The following is a 23,023-nucleotide window of genomic DNA, read 5'->3' as shown; positions in this document are numbered from 1 at the left end:
TAAATTGATTGGTTACCATATCCGTTATAGTAAGTATTTTGAAAGCCCAAATCGGTACTTGTACCTATTCAACTATTTTCTCGAGTTTTTTTTTTAATTTACAAGGATCAATATAAAAAAATATTGTTATAATACCTAAGTTGCACTGGGCTAAGACGTACCGAGGAAGCAGGCACATAGATAGCTCAGGCGGGCATCGCCAGTGTGCTGACCTAGTGGTGGCGGGCGCGTTGAAAGCGACATCGACGCATAATAACAGTGGCAGGGAAGGTGGTCCGGCCGACTGCGCCGCCGGCCGCAGGACTTACAGTGCGCGCGCACCTCGCCATGCGCACACGCTCGACACATGGCGCGTCGCCTGGCGCTGCTGATGCTGCTGGCGTGCGCGGCGGCCGCCCGCCACCCGCCGACACACTCCGCAGACATCTCCGACTCCGAATCGATGGACCCTTTTTCCGTGTGGGACGAATACGAAGACTCTTACGAAACCACCCCTGCGCCGCGGAGGCGTACTACCACCCTCAGTGCTAAAGTGTTACTCAAGGGGAAAATCCCCAAAGTGAACGTGACTATGAAAAACACTAAAGGTGAAGACAAAAAAGTAATTAAGACAACTAATATTAATATAGAAAGTCATACAAATTTTATATCTAAACCACCAATAGTGAAGCCCAATGCAGTGACAGGAATGCCAGTTCTTCAAATAGGAGACCAATATGTGTTGATGGAATCTCCGGAGATGGAGCAGGTGCCTCGGCCCACCACCAGACGTCCGGCGTCGACCCGGCGGCCGAGCACCACACGACGGCCCAGCCGGCGGCCGAACACCACACGGCGTCCGGCGTCCACCACGCGACGGACCACGACGCGCCCGATGCGACGAACTACTAAAACAACCAAGTCACCAAAGAAAACTACTTGCCCACCCAAAAATACAGGATGGCTAACATCATTTTTCCAAGAAAATAAATTAAAGAAGGTTCCCGAGAAGCCAGCGAAATCAGGTTGGTTTTTAGGTAGGTCACTTTTGATCTAATTACTCAGTTTCTTAGGTATATATACCAATACCCTTAATTCAAATGTCACGCATAAATAAAGCTAAATACGTATAACAAAACATAGTACTAACATATTCATTAAAAATGTTGAGGCAGGTGCTCTAGCTAGATAGACATAATATAGTTTAGTAAAAAGAAAATACGCGCTGTGATTGAAAGTGCCCATACAAGTTGAGTTAATTACACTTTGGATTCGGATGATGCTGGAAGAAACTTCCATGTAATTATACCTAATGATACTAAAAGCGCTAACCATGACCAAAAACAGATAGAATTGTCTAAAAATGTTGAGCAGTATCCGAAATCATCATTACAAAATCGCAGGCGAGACGAGGAAGCGAATCATTGCGACTCACTAAGACAGAAAAATGCTGGTTGATATTTAGAGATATTGTATTTGTTTTCCTTGTGCTTTCTAATTAATGCACTATTTTATATCTTAAACCATGTTTTGGTCTATTATTAATTTAACCTAATAAGTATAAAGTAGGTAGGTACTTAAGCTTTAAATGAAGCCTCGACGTGAATCGATTTAATATCCTGATAAAAAATATTTCAGTATTCACTACTTAGTATAAAATACCATTTATTTATAGGTTAAGAAAAAAAGAAAAGTGACTGGAAACCTCATGATCAACCGATACATAGTAGGAACATCAAATTGCTCTATGGTTTTCCCTGATGCTAACATACTTTATGTTATAAATAATGTAGAACTTTCTTTCATATTGCTCGATTTAAAAACATTGATTCTGTGGCTTTAACAACATATCATAAAAGTTTTAGACTCGGCAGTAGCATAGAAAAAAGATCTTTTGTTCCAACATTCTAGGACATTAATCGGATAAAATGAAACTGAGACTTTAATATCAAAGATGACCCACGGTTGACCTTAGCGCCCCTATGAGGTGAAAACTCTCAAGATAAATAACATATTTGTTACAACGTTTTCACCAAGCCTGAAATAAAAGTTTATAGACAAAGTAGCAGATTCGGAACGTACTAGAAATTACTTAAAATACGATCTGTATCCAGTATTTCAGACTAACCGAATCCTGACTGACTTTCACTACAGTTATGGTGTGATCAGTCTAGGTAGGTACCTATGTCTGTAGGGTTAGGTTAGGTCGCTTTGACCTACCGGTTGCGGCTAGCTGGTCATTTGGATAGTTCAAAGTGTCTGTTGAAGTACCTGGGCATCCGTGAAATGTCTATGAGAAAGTGTTTTGCAAAGAACTCATACCTATGTACCTAAAAGCAAAATTTTGACAGCATAATGTCTACTACATCACATCTTCCTGCATGATGCCTGAGCCTTTCTTAAAATTGTTTTACGACATCATTCGCCTGCTCTGCATAAATAAAATACTCTGGGTAAACTACCTATACCTATTTAAAGAAACTAGATATTTTTCTGACAATATAGCAGCTAAAAATATTGAGCCAAAACATTGATTGCTACAACCCAAGATAGTAATAACTTATTTTATTACCTACCAGTTTTGCCAAATGATGTATAAAGAAATAAAATAAAATGAGCTCAACGGGAAAAATAGTAGGTATTATGGATCCTATTCACCAAGATGCACTTGTGCATAATCAAAGCATTAAGTTTATTATAGGTAGTGTCTACTTAGCGCAGGTAAAGTACAGTACCTAAGTATTGTCCACTCTATCGTGAGTCAATAATAAAACTATCTTGCGCTTAATATTTTTTTTACCTATCTATGAGATTTATTCGATTTTTTTGTTAATTATTCTATAAATAATGTGCAATAAGAAACAAGAATGCTATAGACAAAAACGATATATTCACGACGTATATTATGATTTAGGTATACCTACATATGTAAAAAATTTTTGCACGTGGATTAGAATTAGATAGCTTTATCATATTCTAAAATGCGTTGCATGTAGCGCTTTTGGGAGTTGATGAAAATCGGTTTCCCTTAGGATAAGAATCTGATTCAGATCTGACAACTACAATTATTGTACAATCGATTTGAGTGACAACAGTGTACAGCAGTGCCTTTGAAAATGGCAAAAAACACTTAAAATGTTATTATAGTAAAATGAAACACACTATAAAGGGAAGAGAATACATGAAAAATTATAGGGGTGATCTGAGCTCGGGGAGTCCGGGAGGTTTTGAGGATAAAAATTGGTTTATCACGATTTGAAATAAACGCTCAAAAGCGTGTCTTCAGAATGACACAACATGTTATTATCAGATCAATTTGTAAAAATATTAATTAACATGTCATGTAATTAACAACCACATCCTGCAATATCTCAAAAACAAAATTGACTGCGCTGATAAACTTTTCCTTAACAGGACTCATAAGTCCTGTCAAGCCTGTGGACTCATAAGCATCAAACATATTTGATGGGATCTTAATCACATAATTATCAAAGTTTTAATTGAGTAACACGTGTAGTTTGCTTCAAGAACTTTGAGCTTTTTTTCTACAATAAAATACAAACCTACCTCTATTATAATGGAAAATCACCGAATGACCCTACTAGATCTGATACACAGATAAATAAAGTACGTTGTAATCGTGAATGTAGTGATGCTCAGAGTTTGAATTCAGGTTTTCAAAAGAAAGTTCTTACGGACGATGTCGTGGTTCAAAAAATTCATGATTAAGGATTATTGATGGTCGGTTTCAGAGTACTTTTGTCCGCAGTTTGTCATTGTGTTATCCCTTAAGGTGAAAGCTCTGAGACTGGCGCTGGTAAAATATCAAAAAGCCATTACTTATTTGAATTATCTGCACTGGTGACCCGAAAAAGTTATACGTAGATAAAACATAGGCAAAAGTACTTTGAAACTGCTAATCCAATTGTTATTAAAACTTTCTGCAGTGAGAATCCCAGCAACAATATATATTTTGTTAATCAGGGTTAGCATAAGCCGGAAAGTCATCATAGCAATATTAATATTCTAGAATGTTCTTAGCTAAAGAACTGGAGGATTTAAAACAGGAAAGAAAATGATTTATTAATGTTCTATCTGTTTTTTGTTGAATAGCTGTTAAACTTGATCTTATTATGAATAATGACTTTGCAATGGGAAATTCGATTTCGAATTCGATCAGAAGAAGCATTTAAGAATATTAATAGGTACAGAATCGTTAAGCATTTAAGGATTTTAATATATGAAATATCATCGCTATCTTTTCTTCTGGGAAATTTGACGATACCATAATACATATACCTACATACTTCTCAGTATCATATAGTATGGGTTTGAACTCGATTAAATAGCAAATAAACTTCTTAACAATTAACGATTTCTTCTAATCGATTTTCAGCAAAGAAACAATCAAATCTTTCCAGAAACAACAGACGTTAAAAAACGATTCTATTTACCTAAAAATATTTACAAGAGTTAAGACATAGTGTAAGTGTGCTTCTACGTCGCATTTACATAAATAATTTTTCTGATTGTTATATTCAGGCTCTGTCCTTATGAGACAATGCTATGCAACATATACTTTGAGGTGCCAAACAACACCGAATCGGTGCACCGAAGGTCTAGGGCACGCGGGGACAGACCGCGCACAGAATGCATAATTCACTAGGGCTATTATAGTGATTAAGAAAATTACTTCATTCCCTTCACAGATTACTTTCACGAACGTAAAAGAGGACATTTCAAACAATAATTGAAACAGCTTTAATACTGTTTTAATTCAAAAGTTGCCATGCCAATATTCTTAGTCTGATGGCCAGCGGTGATGCCGTTAGGTACAAAAACTAGGCGTATTTTTACTACACTTTTAAGTGCCTGTTGGCCAGTCAAATCCGCTAAAACATTCAAACTAAAACCGCCTATCGAAACCTAATGGTATTTTGATAGTTTTATAAACAAGTTTAGAAGGCGGAGTCAAAAAAAGTCCAATAGAAAGCGCGTTCGACTTTATATTTTCTTTTATGTGGGGTCCTATCGACCACTTAAAATGGATATATATTTAAAACACATAGTCTAGATACATAAGTTAAGTTTCTTCAGCAATAAAAGAAGATAAAGGCCATAACGGTCCATGAGGTCAAATTAGAATTAGCGTCATTCGGTTTTACGACATCTTCACAGCCAAGAACCTATGTTTATTTTTTTCGTTTTCGTCTTCATAAGACATAGATTTACCGAGCCAAATCTAATAATATTGCGAGATTCTCCACTTGCCCGTTTGTCAAATGAAGTACGGTAAGTACACACTAAAGATTAATTGCACACTCATGCATGAATACCAAAAATAAACAATAACTTTTGGGAGTTGGGAAAATTCACGAGGTTTAATATATGATGAGTAGCGGATGCGGGCGTGGAATTGCTTAAAAATATATTCGAGGCCTGGGAGGATTCGCAGGATGCGCTCGGTATTTTCTGCGACTTGTCCAAGGCTTTTGATTGCGTGCACCATGATATACTCATCAGGAAACTTCACCACTATGGTATCAAAAACAAGGCTCTTGACCTTCTGACTTCTTATTTGCATAATAGAATTCAGAAGGTGGATGTCAATGGTAAGAGGTCTTCTGGATCTACGGTCACCATGGGGGTTCCACAGGGTTCAATTCTAGGCCCTTTTTTGTTTCTTATTTATATTAATGACCTCCCTTATCACGTAAGGGATAATCACAAGATTGTGTTGTTTGCCGATGATACTTCACTCGTTTTTAAAATCAAGCGCCAACTCGACAATTTTGACGAAGTTAACAATGCACTCTCAAAGGTTGTTCATTGGTTTAATGTCAATAATCTTCTTTTAAATGAATCTAAAACGAAGTTACTTAAATTCTCAACGCCTAACGTAAGGCAGTTACACACCAATGTACAACTAAATGGAGTAGAGTTGAAGCCTGTTGAGTCAACGGTATTTCTTGGTTTGACCGTTGATTCCAAACTCCAATGGGGCCCACATATAGTTAAATTGTCAGGAAGGCTTAGTTCAGCCGCCTATGCTATTAAAAAGATCCGACTTATCACCGATGTGGACACAGCCAGAATAGTTTATTTTAGTTACTTTCATAGTTCAATGACGTATGGGATTCTCCTTTGGGGAAACTGTGCGGATGTTGAAACTATATTATTTTACAGAAAAGAGCTGTTCGAGCCATTTATAATCTGGGTCCAAAAGTTTCTCTCAGAGAGAAATTCAAAGAAATAAACATTCTGACTGTTGCCTCTCAATATATTTTTGAAAATTTAATGTACGTTCGTAAAAACATTTCTAACTTTGTTCAAATGTCTGATGTTCATTGCATAAATACTAGGAATAAACATAATCTTGCTGTACATGCTACTCGCCTCCACAGAGTAAGCAACTCGTTCATGGGTCAATGTATACGCTTTTACAATAAACTTCCCAAAGCGGTTCGTGACTTACCTATCAGGAAATTTAAAAATCATATAAAATCCAAACTTTTGAAAAAAGGATATTACAAAATATCTGATTATTTAAATGATAAAGAAGCTTGGGAATGAGCTGCTCGCTTAGTGAGTGATATCTTTTTAAATGCCTGTGAATTGTTACTTTTGACATTTAAATATTTTTATCATCAGATAACATTTTATTAATGACATTGTTTTTATTGACATTTATATGTTATAATTGTATATATTTTTTTTAATTTATTATTTTGGTTTTAAACGTTCGTTTTCTCAGGTTTTAATTTAAACCTGGTATTTTTAGGATCTTACGGGCTTAAAGCCAAAGTGAGATCCTAATACTAATACTATTGGGTTTGAGAAGTTTGCTGGTTGTTCTGTACTGCATTAAAATTATTGTCTAAATCAAGTTGCAAAAATTTTCTAACTATACGGCATGTGTTGAGGATAGCTGCTTTCTGTAGAGTGAGGTAAGTATATTTGGAGAGGTTAAGTGCGGCAAAACTATTAAAAATTTGTTTAGGGACTACACCTGTGGTAGATATTATTATCGGGACTATTGTTACTCTATTCATTTTCCAAACTCTAGTTATTTCTTCTTGCAATTCTGTATATTTCCTAATTTTTTCTGTGATTGTTTTTTGAATGTTGTTAGTGTTTGGGACTGCTATATCAATGATGAATGTGTGTTTGTTGGTTTTATCTACCAGTGTGATATCAGGTCTATTATTATAGATGGTGTGGTCTGTAATTATAGTGCGGTCGTAATACATTTTAAAATATTGGTTTTCTAAGACAGCTCTTGGTGTGTATTTGTAATATGGTGTGTAAGGGTCTTGTGTAAGTTTGTGTTTGATGGCGAGTTTTTGGTGTATTATGTTTACAAGTTGGTTGTGTCTGTGTGTGTAATCGTTTTGTGTAAGTATGCTGCATGCTCCTGTGATGTGTTGTATGGTTTCAGGCTTGCTATGACATTTTCTGCATAAATCACTCCTAACTGTACTATCCCTAATTATATACTTTCTGTAATTCTTTGTGTTAATGACTTGGTCTTGTATGGCTAGCATAAACCCTTCTGTTTCTGGAAAAAGTCCGCTAAGTTCTAACCATTTGTTGGACGCTTCCCTATCTATACATATTTGTTGTAAGTCATTTGGGTGTCGACCGTGTAATTCTTTCTGTTTCCATCTTCTGTGTATTTCTTCTATGTGTTTCGTTCTGTCTATTGTGTCTGTGTTTTCGTTTTCGCTAAGGTTTAGTGGTGTGTAGTTTTTATCTATTTCTATTATGGTTTTATGTAATTGACTGCTGTTTCCTTTGTGTATGAAGAATTGTTTGAGATTTACTATTTGTCTCTTGTGGAGGTGTGATATCTCTATTAGTCCGCGTCCACCTTCCTTGCGCGATATTATTACTCTTTCTATTGCCGATTTGGGATGATGATATCTATGCTGCGTTAGGGTAGTTCTTGTTTTAACTTCAAGTGAGTTTAATTCTGATTTAGACCATTTTATAACGCCAAAAGAATAAGTAAGTATAGGGATCGCATATGTATTTATAGATTTAAATAAGTTTTTACTGGCTAAGTGCATTTTGCATAAGGAATGGATTCTATTGAAGTATTCTTTTTTGAGTTTATCTTTAATGGATTTATGTTCTAGTAATCTTGACTGATTGTAACCTAAGTATTTATATAGTTCTGATTCTTCCATTGCTTCAATCACCTCTTCTGTATTTGTTAAGTAATTACCTTCTACAATCTTACCTTTCTCTATGTTTAGTTTTCGGCATTTGTCTAGCCCAAAATCCATTCTTATATCATTCGAAAAAGTTGTTGTTATATCTAATAAGTTATTTAATTCTGTACTTTTGTTTGCGTATAATTTTAAATCATCCATGTATAATAAATGTGTAAGTTGGTGTAGTATTGTTCTATTGTTCTTTATATCAAAACCTGATTTTGATTCAATGAGTGCTCGCGAGAGTGGATTCAGGGCTAGGCAAAACCACAGGGGGCTTAGGGAATCTCCCTGGAATATACCTTTTCTGATAGCTACTTCATCTGTAGATAAGGTTGCTGTTTGTGTGTGTATGTTAAGTGTAGTTCTCCATGACGCCATAGTATTTTTGAGGAAATTTACAATAATGGGATTGATTTTATACAGGGTTACTGGTAAGTAGACCGCATCCTTTCAGGAGGTGATAGTATAGGTCAATACGGACAAATTTGACCCTGGGATACACTGGGCAAAAGTTGACCCGTTTGAAGATAATCGAATTTCAAGATCTTTTCTTTACAAGTCGTCTAGGTACACGAATACATTTTTATTATTAGTTAAAAGTCTCGTTTTTGCGGTTTTTTGTGTGTTTTGTGCCTTTTTGGATAGCTAGATAGATGTAGATGTTTTTTAAGTATTCTGCACAAAAAAATGAAGAGTAATATTTTTGAGAAAATAATTACTAAAAAATTAATTGCTGTTCGCTATAATTTCCTCTGTGATTTGTACAGTTTTATGGTTTGTTATTATGAAGCGATTCATCTTCTATCCATAAACACACAAAAATCCACAAAAACGAGACTTTTGACTAATAATGAAAATTTATACGCGTACCTAGACGACTGATCTTGAAATTCGATTATCTTGAAACGGGTTAACTTTTGCCCAGTGTACCCCAGGGTCAAATTTGTCCGTATTGACCTATACTATCACCTCCTGAAAGGATGCGGTCTACTTACCAGTAACCCTGTATATATTTAATATTTCGATCAGCCAAGAGTGCGGGACGCTATCGAACGCTTTCTTATAGTCGATATATGCTACATATAAGTTTTTTCTAGATGTTTGAACTTGTTTTAAAATGGTGGAATCTATAATTAGTTGTTCTTTGCAGCCCATGTGTCTGCGCCTGCACCCTTTCTGTTCTTTCGTTAGAATATTATATTTTTCAATGTGTTTAGTGATTTTGTTAGTTATACATGAGGTGATTATTTTATACAAGGTAGGGAGGCATGTTATTGGTCTATACTGCGATGGGTCTTGGGTTCTATTTGATTTTGGAATCATGTACGTAATTCCTTTAGTCAAGAAATCTGGAATATTTTGGTTTCCTTTTAAGATATCGTTAATTTGCTTAGCTAGTGTACTGTGTAAAGAGTGTAGTCGCTTTATCCAGAAATTGTGTAAACCGTCTATTCCTGCTGCTTTCCAATTATGTGTTTTGTTTATAATCGTATTAAGTTCAAGCGCGCTTATTTCTTCGAAAGGCATTTCTTCGATAGTTTCTGATCTAGTTATTTCCTCTTTGATCCAAGTTGCTCCACTATTATGTTGTATATTGTTTGACCAGATACTTTGCCAAAACTCTTTAAGAGAGTCTAAGGATGGGGGGTGTATGATTGTGGTATTGTTGCCTTTAAGTTTCCTATAAAATTGTTTTTCGCTTGTTGCAAACAATCTATTGTTTTCTTTTCGCTCTTTAGCCTTTTTGTATCTCGCTATTCTATGACTTTTTACTAGTAGTTTCTGTTTTAGTGTGTCTAAGTGATCTTCTATTCTTTTGTTGAAGTTATCGTGTGTACTGTGTTGTTTGGTTTTTTCTATAATACCTTTAACTTTCTCAGCTAATTTCCTAGACGTATTGCCGTTTTTGTATTGGGTGAGTCTACCTATATCCTTTCTTATTTTTTCTATATCAGTTTCTAATCTTATTTGCCATGGTGGTTTATTTTTTATTCTATTATCGTAGCTAATCCTACCTATATTTATTTTTAACTTAAAGTGAGTAGCGATCGTGAGTGCTGAGCAATAAATTAAACAATGGGAGTCTTGTAAAGTTTCTAAATGAGCTAGCTTATCAGGGATGATTTTATAGTTAAATATGTTAATAATATTAGTTAATTGATGCGATGGCCTCATTTTAGGCAGTATTGGTCTGCATGCAGGGTCCATCCCATTATATTTTGCCATGTTAGATTCTAAATCGCTATTTAACTTTTCGAATAACAAAAGGTCAGACTGATTTTGTGTATGTGAGGGGTCAGACTCGGATGGTGTTTGTGTTATAGCACGTTCGTTGCTGTGTTGTGTAGGTTCTATCTCTAGGTAGTCGTTTGTTAAATTGGTATCTTGTGGTATGGTAAGATTGTATGGGGTAAGTGTTTGAATTAATTGTTGTGTGTTTGTTTGTTGGATAATACTATTCCTCTCCTCCTCTTCTTTTTTAAGTTGTTCGCCTATTTCAAACCTAATTCTATTTAGCGCATCGTCTGAAAGTAGTTTATTTCTAATAATGACCCTTCTTTGGTCTGCTATCCTCTGTTCTGTTACATTAAGATCTGGATATTGTAATTTAAATTTTTCGTGTAATTGTGTGCAGTACATAGTTCTGTCCTCTTCTAATTTTGTTATATAATAATATGTGCGCATGATGAATATGTTCATATCTTCCGTCCATTTCATGCGCACTCTGGGTTTTCCCGCTTTGGTGGTCGCAGGCTGAGTAGCTGACGCCCCCTGCGAAGCATCCTCAGCGGGACTAACAGTATTCGCCCTATCGTCTAGTCTGTCTGTCGGTTCGGCTGTAGTATTTTTATCGGGGAGAACCCGCCTGCTCAGTCCCCCACCGCCGATGGGTCGCATGCTGTGACACCCAGCATCGGCCCCAGGTGTGCCCCGACGATTGCCCTCGGGTAGCGGTCCTATACGTACTTTCTTCGATCTAGTCTCCATGTTAAAAATGGGTTTCCAGAGCCACGTTAGCCACGCCAGTAATTTCTCATTCGTGTGTCCGCCCCCCACGTGATTAGATGGTCAATCAGGACGTGTGGTTGTTTAGGGTTATTGTAAATGTGAGTATCGTGTATGCGAGAAACATTATATATTCTTATAACATAAATACTGTCTGGCAGGTTTGAGTATTTTTTAATGGCCTACGCAAATGTTCTGCAGATCTGGTATCGTCGTGTGACAGGTCGTTGAGCTCCCTAAGATATGGTTGAGCTACACGACGACTGATGCATGCGTGCCGTCTGTTGGGACTGGTCAGCTCCAGCCTGATGTGGCTCTTTCCTCAAAAGGCCATTCCAGACCGCGTACATGGTGACACTCACACATAATTATTTCATTTATAACATGTTTGGACTTTAAAGGAGACTATGACCCTTGAGTTTGTTTCGGCGTTTCTTCTCAGGGATCAGTCAGTTAGGAAATGCCGGCCTCAGCGTTCTTAAAATGACGTGTAAAAGTGATGTAATGTCCAACTTGCAAAATAAACAATTTCATTTCATTTCATTTCATTTCAGTAAGTAACCATGAAAGGAAGCCATACTTCCATAAAATGCAAGCCAGTCCCGATTTTCAGTCACTGAAATGTACCAAAAACGATTCTCGGGTACACTTAATATAAATCTTAGATATATACTAAAACCATACTGCTAAGTAAGCCTATCCCAATGTTGGTTAAAGTGTGCTTAATAACTAAGCCGTAACAATGAGTTCTAGTTTAGATTGGCGTTGAAAACTGCGATACGGTTATTAACTTTAGCAGCTAGGTAGTTTATATCATCTACTTTGGCGTCCTAACTGTCTTTATTAGAAAGCAAAAGCCTTAACATTTTCATTTATAAATCTTGTACGACGTCATCCAGAAAAAAATACGTCAGATGCTGGACAAAGGCCTCCACCAATCCAAATGGATTTGCCCGTACTTATTCGCCGCGCTGGGTAAGACTGTGTTGGGAAAAGTTGTGTCTGTGTGGAACATTTTTTTGTTTCCAGCATTATACGGTAATTTTGAGGGTGTTAAAATTAATTTCACTGTTTTAAGGCTCTAATGTAAACTTTCAGCTTATTACTAAGAATTTGTCTAAAAATAGAATTAACAATGATGAGCAGGCATGGTTATTTTATTGTCAAGAATGTACTGCCGGTATTTTAATTAAGTATGAAAGCATAAACACTAATGAAATGTGACCGTATGTACCACTAATTAGAGAGATGAAACACACAGGCTATCTGATGATAGTTTCACAGCATTTAAAATCGAGTCTAGGTTTACGTTCAATTTTCAAATTAAATAATTGATTTGAGGCAACCAGAAGTTTATGTTGTACCTAGGTGAACCTGGGTCATAGTCAGACTATTTGAAGCCAAATCAGACATAAAATGCCATTGCCAATCAACGTTAGGAATCCCACATGCTTAAATAATTTAAAATGGAACACTCAACAAAGATATAAAACTAGATTTATGTAAAAGATTAGCGTTTATTTCTTGTTTATTGCTTTCTCGTTAATTAATCTGATCTTCGCAATCCATAATAGGTATAATAGCCGTTTCTTAAAGGCTATCTGATTTTACATGTATTTTAAGAATCTTCAAGAACATTGTGACAGTTTTTTGGTCATAAATCCATGGAAAATATAATCGGAATGTCTCTTTCTCCTCTAATGCCCTAACCTAACCCTAACCTTGGTCTTTTTAGGATAGGTTTGTTCCAATTCTCAGTCGTGACGATCAATCAATGTAACTAGAATTGTACTGAATGTTGAACTGTACTAGTAACATATGGGTATCAGGCATGTGGTGTAATTAGTCAGTAACTCGGAACATACTTGAGGAAGTTGTCACATAGTGTAGAGACTTGAAACAGCCCCGCGCGCCTCACGCGTACCCGGGATCCAGCTCTCGCTCGATACTCTTGCCCCACTAACATAAAAAAGTTTCTCCTTAAATGTAGTAACTACTGGACTAAGCTTCCGATAACAACTACTGAATTATTGAGCAGTTCCATGCAACTGGGCATAATTACATACATACGTTGACCATAGCTCGCGGGATCAATACTTATTTGTAAACTAAGCTTATTTCCTAGTTCAAACGACTACGAAAGTTTTGTTGCTATGTCAAATGAATGATGGTACTATTAATTTTGAGTACGTTTTTATAAAGTAGATAAGTTCAGATGCTCTTGACATTTTTAAATGTTTTTTGATACTTTTTTGTACACTTTGTTAAATCTACAATGCAATAAATCTAGAAATACCTGATCAAAACGACATCACTGCTAAACTTATTAATTTGAACTCCGAAATATTATTAAAATATTGTCTTTCGCAGGTTTTTTTTCCTCGATATACAAATGGATAATGGAATCTAAGTCGTCGTGGTTCGACGGGAGCTGGTTTTCTGATGACGCGACGCCTAAGAAGCCTGTTGCGACAACCAGTCCTCGGCCCCTGACTACTGCTCCGAGCAGCTGGTTCCAGACTCTGCTGGATACTGAGGAGAATGACGGCACGTACGTGGCCAGTGATGTTACCATAAGTAAGTGACAATGTAGAAACCTTTTAACAAAAAAAACTAGGACCCATGTGCACCTCTTAACGATATAGATATACTTAGCTATCGGCACGGATAATGAGCTCTCGGCGGAAGAGTGGGTTGTCAAAGGAGGAGTTGGTCAAATCGGCGATTTGACAAATGAAAATGATTCGGTTATCGTTAGAGTTAATGGTGCAATTCACCGTAAAACTATGAAAAATAGTGATAGTAAAACATCATCAGCCTATCGCAGTCCACTGCTGGACATAGGCCTCTCCAAGTGCACGCCACTGAGATCGATTTTCGGCTTCTCGCATCCAGCTCCTGCCAGCCGTCTTGCGCAAGTCATCACTCCACCGTGCCTGAGGACGTCCTACACTACGTTTGCCGAGGCGCGGTCTCCACTCTAGAACTCGTTTACCCCAACGGTTATCGGTTCTTCGGCTAATATGGCCAGCCCACTGCCACTTCAGCTTGCTGATTCGGTAGGCTATGTCGATGACCTTGGTTCTCTGACGGATTACCTCATTTCTGATGCGATCCCTCAGAGAAACGCCGAGCATAGCTCTTTCCATAGCCCGCTGAGCGACTTTAAACTTGTGGACCAGCCGTACCGTCAGTGTCCACGTTTCGGCTCCGTAAGTCATGACAGGTAGGACGCACTGATTGAAGACTTTTGTCTTTAGGCACTGTGGAATCGACGATGTTAGGACTCGACGTAGCTTCCCAAATGCAGCCCAACCCAACTGAATTCTCCTATTCACCTCGTCCTCAAAGTTGTTTCTACCTAACTGCAATGTCTGCCCGAGGTATACATATTTCCGAACAACTTCGAGAACGGCGCCGTGTATCGCAATCGGTTCCGGTAGAACATGTTCATTGAACATGACCTTGGTTTTGTCCAAGTTCATCCGTAGGCCGATGCGTAGAAGATTCAGCCAGGTCGTTAAGCATCTGTTGTAGGTCCTGCAGCGTTTCCGCCATGATGACGATATCGTCAGCAAATCTCAAGTGAGAGATGTGTTCGCCATTGATGTTGATGCCGCGTCCTTTCCAGTTCAGCGTCTTGAACATATCCTCCATTGCATTAGTGAACAGTTTCGGGAAATAACATCCCCTTGTCTCACTCCTCGATGCAACGGTATGGGCCTTGTTTGCTGATTCTGTACTTGGACGGACATTGTAGCGGCTTCGTAGAGACATCTCATCACTTGAATGTATCGCCAATCTACTTGACAACGCTGCAGGGACTCCAGAACAGACCAGATTTCAACCGAGTCAAAGGCCTTCTCATAGTCCACAAATGCTAGACACAGGGGCTGATTATACTCTTCGGTCTTCTGTATAATCTGCCGCACTGTGTGGATGTGGTCTATGGTGCCGTATCCGCTCCGAAACCCAGCCTGCTCCGGTGGTTGGAATTCGTCGAGTCTTCGCGCAAGTCGGTTCGTGATCACTCTTGAGAACAGCTTATAGACGTGGCTTAGGAGGGAAATGGGTCGATAGTTCTTCAACTGGGTTTTGTCTCCCTTTTTGAAGAACAGGACGACAACACTCCTACTCCACGCCTCTGGAGTTCTCCCTTCAAACAGGACGGCATTAAAAAGCTTCTGGAGCTCCCCCAGTACGGGCTTACCTCCTGCTTTTAAAAGCTCTGTTGTAATGCCATCCTCGCCAGGGGCTTTTCCATTTTTGAGCTGTCTCAGAGCGATCTCGATCTCGCCACTGCTGACTTCTGGCAGGTCTTCGGTGAAATGGCGTGTTAATGTGGCTCTAGAATCCTCATTTCCGGGATCAGGTCGAGATGCATGCGATGCGTATAACCGGCCATAGAAATTTTCCACTTCCGAAAGGACTGCCGGCACCGAAGAAACGACTTCTCCACTTGTTGTGGTCAGCTTCGTCAAGTGGCTTCTTCCAAGAGATTGTACGAACACCTTTGACCCCCGATTCAGCTCAATTGCTCTTTCAATGGCAAGAGTATTGGAGTACCGGAGGTCGCGTCGTACGTGCTTGTTGATCTCTTGGTTTAGAGCCCGCTTAGCTGACGAAGTGACAGGCGGGTTTTCACGTCGTTTCTTCATAAGCCCTAATGTCTCTTCCGAAAGCTTTGATTTCTTGCCCTTACGCTGCATGTTACAGAATCTCGAACCTTCCTCCCTGAGGATCCGAACCACATATTTTATGATAGTAAAAATAATTAACTTATTCTTTTATTACATAACATAAATTAAAAGTTGTTGCTGTTGTCTTATTCAAGTTAATTCTTCAATTAAATAGTAAAAAGCAGTTTTACGAGCCGTTTATGTAATAAACGAACGATAGCGCATCATATTCATAAGTTAACACTTTCTCAGCATTAGTTAATCTCAAAGAAAGCATAACTATCATGTTGTACTACGGAACTATGTACATATATGTATCCTACTGTGTTACATTTATGATTAGAACAAATATAATATCTAAAATACTTACTAGAAAATTTTTATGTGACAGGGACGCACATCACACAGTCTATCTTTAACAATTTACCTAATTTATTTATTAGTTTAAGCACCGTTAAAAAATCCAGTCTCTTGAATTTCTATTTATAAATTGTATTTAGGCGAAAAAAGTTATCAGGTTCATGAACCGTTTATTAACAAAACTAATTTATGGCAATCTATGTATTTATAGAGAGTATAAATATTTTCCTAAAAAATCATTATTATTGACCGACATTTTGTCGCGCTTGACGACTACATCAGAAGCTTAAATTGGTTGTCTCATCGATATTTGTTTGTTTGTTACACTTGCTTTGTTCCCTGCTTCTATCTCATTATTAATTTAAAATTAACATAAAAATAAAGTTAATTGTAAATCCTCGGTTTACTTTAGCCAATCATATTATCTTGAATGTCTACAATTAAACTTTCTGAGAATATCATTTAGTGGAAAAACGGGGCTTGAAAACAATTGATCCATTTACCTACCAGTTTCAAACGTCACCAGTTTGTCACCATGCAGCAATGGTATTTGCGACTTTCTAGAGACACTGTTTTTCATATTTCAACTTTCTCACTATTTTTATTTGTTTGCGGCTGACTTGCCAAAAATGTTCTAATTGGCGCTTTGTGTCGTGCTCTAGAAAAATCTGCAAAGAAGCCTCTTAAGAAGAACTACAAAGGTTTCCAGTTAATTAGAACATACCCCGACGTGCAGTGGAAGGTGCACGAGATGCTGGACCTGCAGGAAGAGGCCCAGGGCTCCGGACTCATGTGGTGGACGTCTCCGTCTCTCAACGGCTCCACCGACTTGCTTGTACCGCCCGACCTCCTCGGAGACGTCAAAGATCATCTCAAGTCGAATAATATTGACTTCGATGTTGTAATTTGGGATTTGCAGGTAAAGTTTAGGCCTCCCGTTGGCCGTTTGTTGCAAAATTATTACACTTGGATGATTTGTACTTTAACTACTATGATTTCTTCCATAGAAAGCGATTACGTACGAGAATCCACGATTGTCAAAGAAACAGAGGCTTGAATTGGAACAATTACGTGGTCACCCCATGACATGGAGAAGGTATCACCGATATGCAGACATCCTGCGGTATCTAGAGTATCTACAGCACTCGCATTCTGATTTAGTGGAACTCATACCTCTGGGTCGGTCATCGGAAGGATTACCACTTGTCGCAGTAAAGGTAAATTGAAATCTGAAGAGATTGGACGAGTAAATGATAACAAAAGCATTGGCAAATGAGACTTTTAATTTTCAGATTTCTCTAGCAGGCAATGACACAGCAATAAAGGGGAAAGAGAAGAAGAAATGGAAACTGCGTTCGCGCATGAAGCCTGCAGTGTGGATAGACGGCGGTTCACATGCGCGAGAGTGGATAGCACCAGCCGTCGCTACGTGGATGATACACGCACTCGTTGAAGGAGAGAAGGGCTTAGGTAAGATTTAAAATGTTCAAGAAATATGTTGTTACGAGAGAGTCATAGGTATGTCGAGTGTAAGTGATAATTGAAATAATTTGATAATTTGAAATCAAAATCGAAATGGTGATCATCGTAATAACAACGCAATTAATTCTTGTTTGTTGTATGAACAGGCGCGGATTATGAGATGCTCAAGCAAGCCGACTTCTACATCATGCCGGTGTTGAACCCAGACGGTTACGAGCACTCGCACACTCACGACCGGCTCTGGAGGAAAACACGTTCACGGCTGCCCGACCATTCCGACGATTACTACGTAGGATGGTAAGTAATTTGAGCGAACTACCATTGCGGGAAAATGCCGATTCACACATTCACGAAACGACTTGACCTGACATACGTGCTTTGCTTCTGGTAAATCGTTTATATGAGCAATGCCCCTTATTTTTGGCATGGTAACGACCTAACACGAATTGAAATCTAAGCACTATTTTTTATAAATCCCAATCGGGTATGCCGAAGCCTTCATTTTGGAACGTACAAAAAGTAACAGAAAAAGTTGATTTTTGAAAGCGTCGATACGCTATTGGCGACGGCGACGATAACCACTTACCATTATAAAAAAAGTAGTTGCCACATCTCACTAATGGGCTACTTTTAAATAAAAGAAAAATATTAATTAATCATAACTTTTGGAAATGGTACATACCTACTAATGATGTTTTTTGGCTTTCAAAGTCAGCTTAAAAACTAAGTAGCCCGTCCAAGTTGTATCCACAATGCCGACTAATATTTTAGTCTTCAAACCATTTGGAGAGCTCCAACCATAATTTTCGAGTAATGTTAAACGTGTTTATCTTGCTAGACCTTTAAATGCACGTTCACAACAATGTACGGGTATGTTACCTGTACTATAAAAACTTGTTGGATATTCCTTGACCCGTTCACACACTTATCTAACTAGGTACTACCTATATGCCAAAAATAAATTAAGCTATACTAATATTTCCTACCCAGGTTTCCATGGAACTGGGGCCAGACAGAATGTGTGGGAGTCGATGCGGATCGCAACTGGGACTACCACTGGAGCGAAAAGGACTCGTCCCAGGACCCGTGCTCCGATAATTATGCCGGACCGCACCCCTTCAGTGAGCCGGAGACACGAGCCGTTTCCGAGTTCTTAGCGGAACATAGAGGACAGATCAAGGTACATACAACTGTTGCTCTTCTGTACCGTTAGGTCTGAAGTGGGCATAAACAAAACAACTTGCTAAAATTGTAGCTTATAAAAGTATCTTGTTATAGTTAGAAATTTGGAAAAGTCACAAAGGAACATACTACAAAGTAAGTCGTATATTGTAACTAATAAATGCTCAATAGCATACATGGCCCACATATGTATTTTATTGATCAATTTTCAAAAACCTCACCTAAACAAATTCACCTTCTTATAGGTAATTCAAAGAGAGTTTATATTGCAAATTTTAACGTCTTTGAACTTTAAACAGCTGTATTAATATAACGTCGGTAATCTTCCAATATTAACTAAGAGTAAAATGAGTTATCTTGTTTTCTATCTAGGCTTATCGCGTGACGGATGAACACAACGATATACGTCATTATAGGTACTTATTCACTCATTTACTTTGTTCATGTAATGGCTAATTAGAACGTACTTATAATTACCGGGTGTCTGAGATTCTGAGTATACGTTTTCACTTTAGATCTTATAGATTACTAAATTCCTACTAGGTGCTTAAACTAAACAATTTAAATAAGTCATCTGGTTAGTTACCTACGTACCTAGTTCATAAGTTTATTTACCCAAGTTCATGCATCATGCACATAAGTACTCTCAAAGTCTCACCATAATTTTCCAGCCAATTTCTGAAATAGCCCACGTGAACAGCAAATGACTCAAACGTTAATATGAAAAAATGTTACAGTAATCAGACACTCAAAACCTTATAGTCACTGAATAGAAATCAGAAATGGTTTTCACCGCCTGTAAGTATAGCAATTTATCATTCGTTCAAAACCGTAAAGTTAGACCGCACGTCTATCGCGGGAAATTGTGACGACTACGGTATTTGCCCACATCGTTACTTTCAAAACATTTTCTACGACACTTTCATAATGAACACCTTAAAATACTGTTATTGAAGATATTCGCAAATTACGAGATGTGGTCCACAACTTGGGCTGAATAATCCTACACAAGTAACAGTGACTAACAGATGTCTATCAGTAATCTATCCATGAACAATCAGAGTTGCATGTCGACTGACACCTTTTAACTAAACAAGTGTCAGTTTCATCTCGTTCAATCTTTTCGCTTGCTAACTTTTACTCATTATGCAAGGCTGGTTGGCATGATGCATTAAATTAAATAAAAATGAAAATACGCAGTTTACATTGGTAACTAATTTGTTTTCTGGTTACCTATTTCAGTTAAGAGCGTTACTATCGTGAGAAAAATAATGCCGTCATTAAATATAACGAAAGTCACATAATTATTCTTCCGACTTTATCGTTTGTCTTTGAAATAATAGGTCCAAATATGCTCATCGTAAATTGCATGACTCCTTTGGCCCTGTCTTAACTGTGACTTTGTGGTCACGAGATCTTCGAGACTTCTAACAGATATTATAAAGTACAATCGACTCGGGAATAAGATTTATTTTAAGCGAGACGCTATTCAGATTCGGATAAGTTTAAGTTTTCTATAGGATCCACCAGTAGGTGGAACTCTACTACTCCTCCTCAAATATTAAGATTTCTTAAAAGCTTTTACACGAAATACAAAGAATGCGTAGTCACCAAATGAGACAAGTATGGTACATATTTTGATTCCTTCAATGAAGTTCATAGTGATTGGAATTATTGTCAATTGATGCTTAAATTAAAAGGGGTTCTCTCTAGGTGATGGCTATGCATTCTTCTTTTTCGTCATTTCCTCACTGTTGAGGGTCGTTATCTTTCCATATCCTACATAGAGAGCATTGCACCCATATTGCCCCATCCTTAGGGATGCATCTAACCTACCAACCATATATCTGGCTGATATACCTACGTCCACGGTGACGTTTGCTCTAACTCTGGCTCAGAGTTAAGAAATTCGCGAGACTACGAATAACATCATAATTACAATCATAATTACCTACATAAGAATTAAATAACTTGATGAAGATGTAGGTAATCTTAATAGAATAATTCATGGGTAGGAATATCTTATACCTTTTGATACAAGATACATGGCTTAAATTGAGGCTCGCGACAAATAGAGAACATTAAACACTCATGTTAAAATAAGTAGTGCAATTATCTGCTATAAACCTACAAAGATTTAATAGCCATAATGGCATGTTACTTCACAGGTGTACGTTTCGTTGCACGCATACTCGCAGGCATGGCTGGTGCCTAGCTCACATGCGCACGAGTCGTTCGCCGACGACGGCGTCCTCACAGAGATGGGCAAGTTGGCCACCGCCGCACTTGCCGATCTATATGGCACTAAGTATCAAGTAAGCATCTAATCATAGAAAGTTGATCGGTTATACCGCCGCCACTGTGTGGAATTGTTTTATGTACAGCTAATAAAAAAGCCAATAGAATCAAACCTGTTAGTGGTGTAGCCTTATTAGAAAAGAAATGTGAAAAAATGATACCTAGTTACGGTGTTCCACATAAGCCGCTTGAGTACCTGTGTAAGAACTAGGGACGGTTAAGGACCTACTTCTACTCATCCATTTAACTTACATTCGTATATGAAAGATATTTTGTTTTGGTATTAAGTAGTAAGCCTAGTCTCGAGCTCATAACCAGTCGGCTAACCGACATCTAGTTGTTGTACCTCATGTAGAGCGACAAGTCGATTAAACGACACACAGAGTGATTGAATGCTGTTGTTCAATTAAAGGGCTTTTCAAAAGAATGGTTTTAACTCGCGACGTACTCCCTAATTTGAATATCAGTTTCATTACCTGTAGCTTGTTCAGTTCTACCGACACCTACGCATTGTGCGCTACCTACTTAGCACAAAATAATTCTGATTTTAATTTGACTCACCAATGTCGTCGCTTGAGACACTGATTTGTGAATCGTGTTGCAGGTTGGTACAGCAGCTGAAATACGACAACCAGCTTCAGGAATGTCTCATGATTGGGCGAAGGCACGCGCTGGCATCAAGTTTTCGTACCATGTGGACCTCCGCGATTCCTTCGGGCCATACGGCTTTTTGCTCCCGGGCTCACAAATAGTGTCCACAGCCCGGGAAACCTGGCAAGCTGTTAAAGCAATTGTAGATAACTTATCACCAGGATAAGTTAAATTAAATTAAGTAAATTGAAATTGTTTACGCCTCGCTAGTTGCTCAATTAGATGTTAGATTAGTTCATAGAAATTAAACAAACCTTATGTTCGATAAAGTAACAGTAAATATTTATTGCCATAATATAAGCACTGACAAAAACCGTTGACAAAGTGACAAATAAGGGAATAAAATCACTACGTTTCACTCAGTTTCACGCTAAACGGAGAAAACATGGAAAAGGATATCCATGTAACTATCTACTGCCGTATCTTAAATGCAAAAAATCTATAATGGTTAACCAGAACATGATTTTTCAGATCCATGTATGTTCCTAGATACAAAACTTAATTTAACCCAGTTGTATTAGATTGGATCCATTAAATTAGCTCATAAGAAAAAGATTTGCTCAATTTAGTTTTTAAGTTCAAAAAATACCTTATGTGACAAAAAAGCTCAATAAACAATAATTTATTTAAGTACATAAGATGCCTTGTGGCATCTGCAAGAAGTCCTTTTTTTACTAAAAAAGACCATCTCCAATCACGGCTGTCGCTGATTTACCGAAAGCAATAACGGTAACAGTAGGTGGTACAAGTACACGATGTAGATTAGACGAAGGTACAAATAAACTTGATAGTAATGGGTTTCAGCAGAAAATGAAATAAATGGAGAATGAATTGAATATTGTCTTTTATTATCCTCAAATACAGCATCAAGTCTGACACATCCTATGTTTAAAAAAAAAACTAAGAATTTTCTTCCAATGAATTCCATGGTTTACAGTTTATGTAAGTAATAAAAAAAAATCTTTTTAATATTCAAGTTATAGCAAGTAGAGTCGCACACTATCAATGTAGTAGATTTGTAGCAATCTGTACACCACAACAGGCGCAGTTATTACAAAAAACTTGTATCATGCGTGAAATGAAACGAATTTGAAAATGTCAGATTGACAGTGACCATATAGTTATGTCAAATAAAATTGACACCAATTGACACTGACTTTATTAGTT

General features: G+C 37.7%; 1 protein-coding gene across 2 annotated transcripts; it reads left to right on the top strand.

The window, feature by feature from the left end:
• The first annotated feature begins 195 nt into the window (after positions 1–195).
• On the top strand, positions 196–22,683 carry LOC110370018 (carboxypeptidase B). Of its 2 annotated transcripts, none has more exons than XM_021325708.3 (9): positions 196–1,004; positions 13,575–13,781; positions 16,906–17,162; positions 17,251–17,460; positions 17,536–17,713; positions 17,872–18,022; positions 18,716–18,905; positions 21,076–21,222; positions 21,810–22,683. In XM_021325708.3, exons 1-9 carry the CDS (start codon positions 347–349, stop codon positions 22,020–22,022), a joined length of 2,211 nt encoding a protein of 736 aa, XP_021181383.3. In that variant the 5' UTR covers positions 196–346; the 3' UTR covers positions 22,023–22,683. The 2 variants fall into 2 exon arrangements, with proteins under 2 accessions (XP_021181383.3, XP_021181381.3); XM_021325706.3 differs by having other exon boundaries at positions 196–1,016.
• Positions 22,684–23,023: the final 340 nt, after the last annotated feature.

The sequence above is a fragment of the Helicoverpa armigera genome, chromosome 9 (genome assembly GCF_030705265.1).
Source record: "Helicoverpa armigera isolate CAAS_96S chromosome 9, ASM3070526v1, whole genome shotgun sequence".
NCBI classification, from domain to species: Eukaryota; Metazoa; Arthropoda; class Insecta; order Lepidoptera; family Noctuidae; genus Helicoverpa; species Helicoverpa armigera.
This window is presented reverse-complemented; position numbering and strand designations above follow the sequence as displayed.

What these genes read in the sequence shown, in the direction of transcription:
- LOC110370018 (XM_021325706.3), top strand. Translation starts at nt 347, where the DNA reads ATGGCGCGTCGCCTGGCGCTGCTGATGCTGCTGGCGTGCGCGGCGGCC. An exon ending in GAAATCAGGTTGGTTTTTAG is followed by an intron (nt 1,017 to 13,574) that starts GTAGGTCACTTT and finishes TGTCTTTCGCAG; the next exon opens with GTTTTTTTTCCTCGATATAC. An exon ending in GACGATTACTACGTAGGATG is followed by an intron (nt 18,023 to 18,715) that starts GTAAGTAATTTG and finishes TTTCCTACCCAG; the next exon opens with GTTTCCATGGAACTGGGGCC.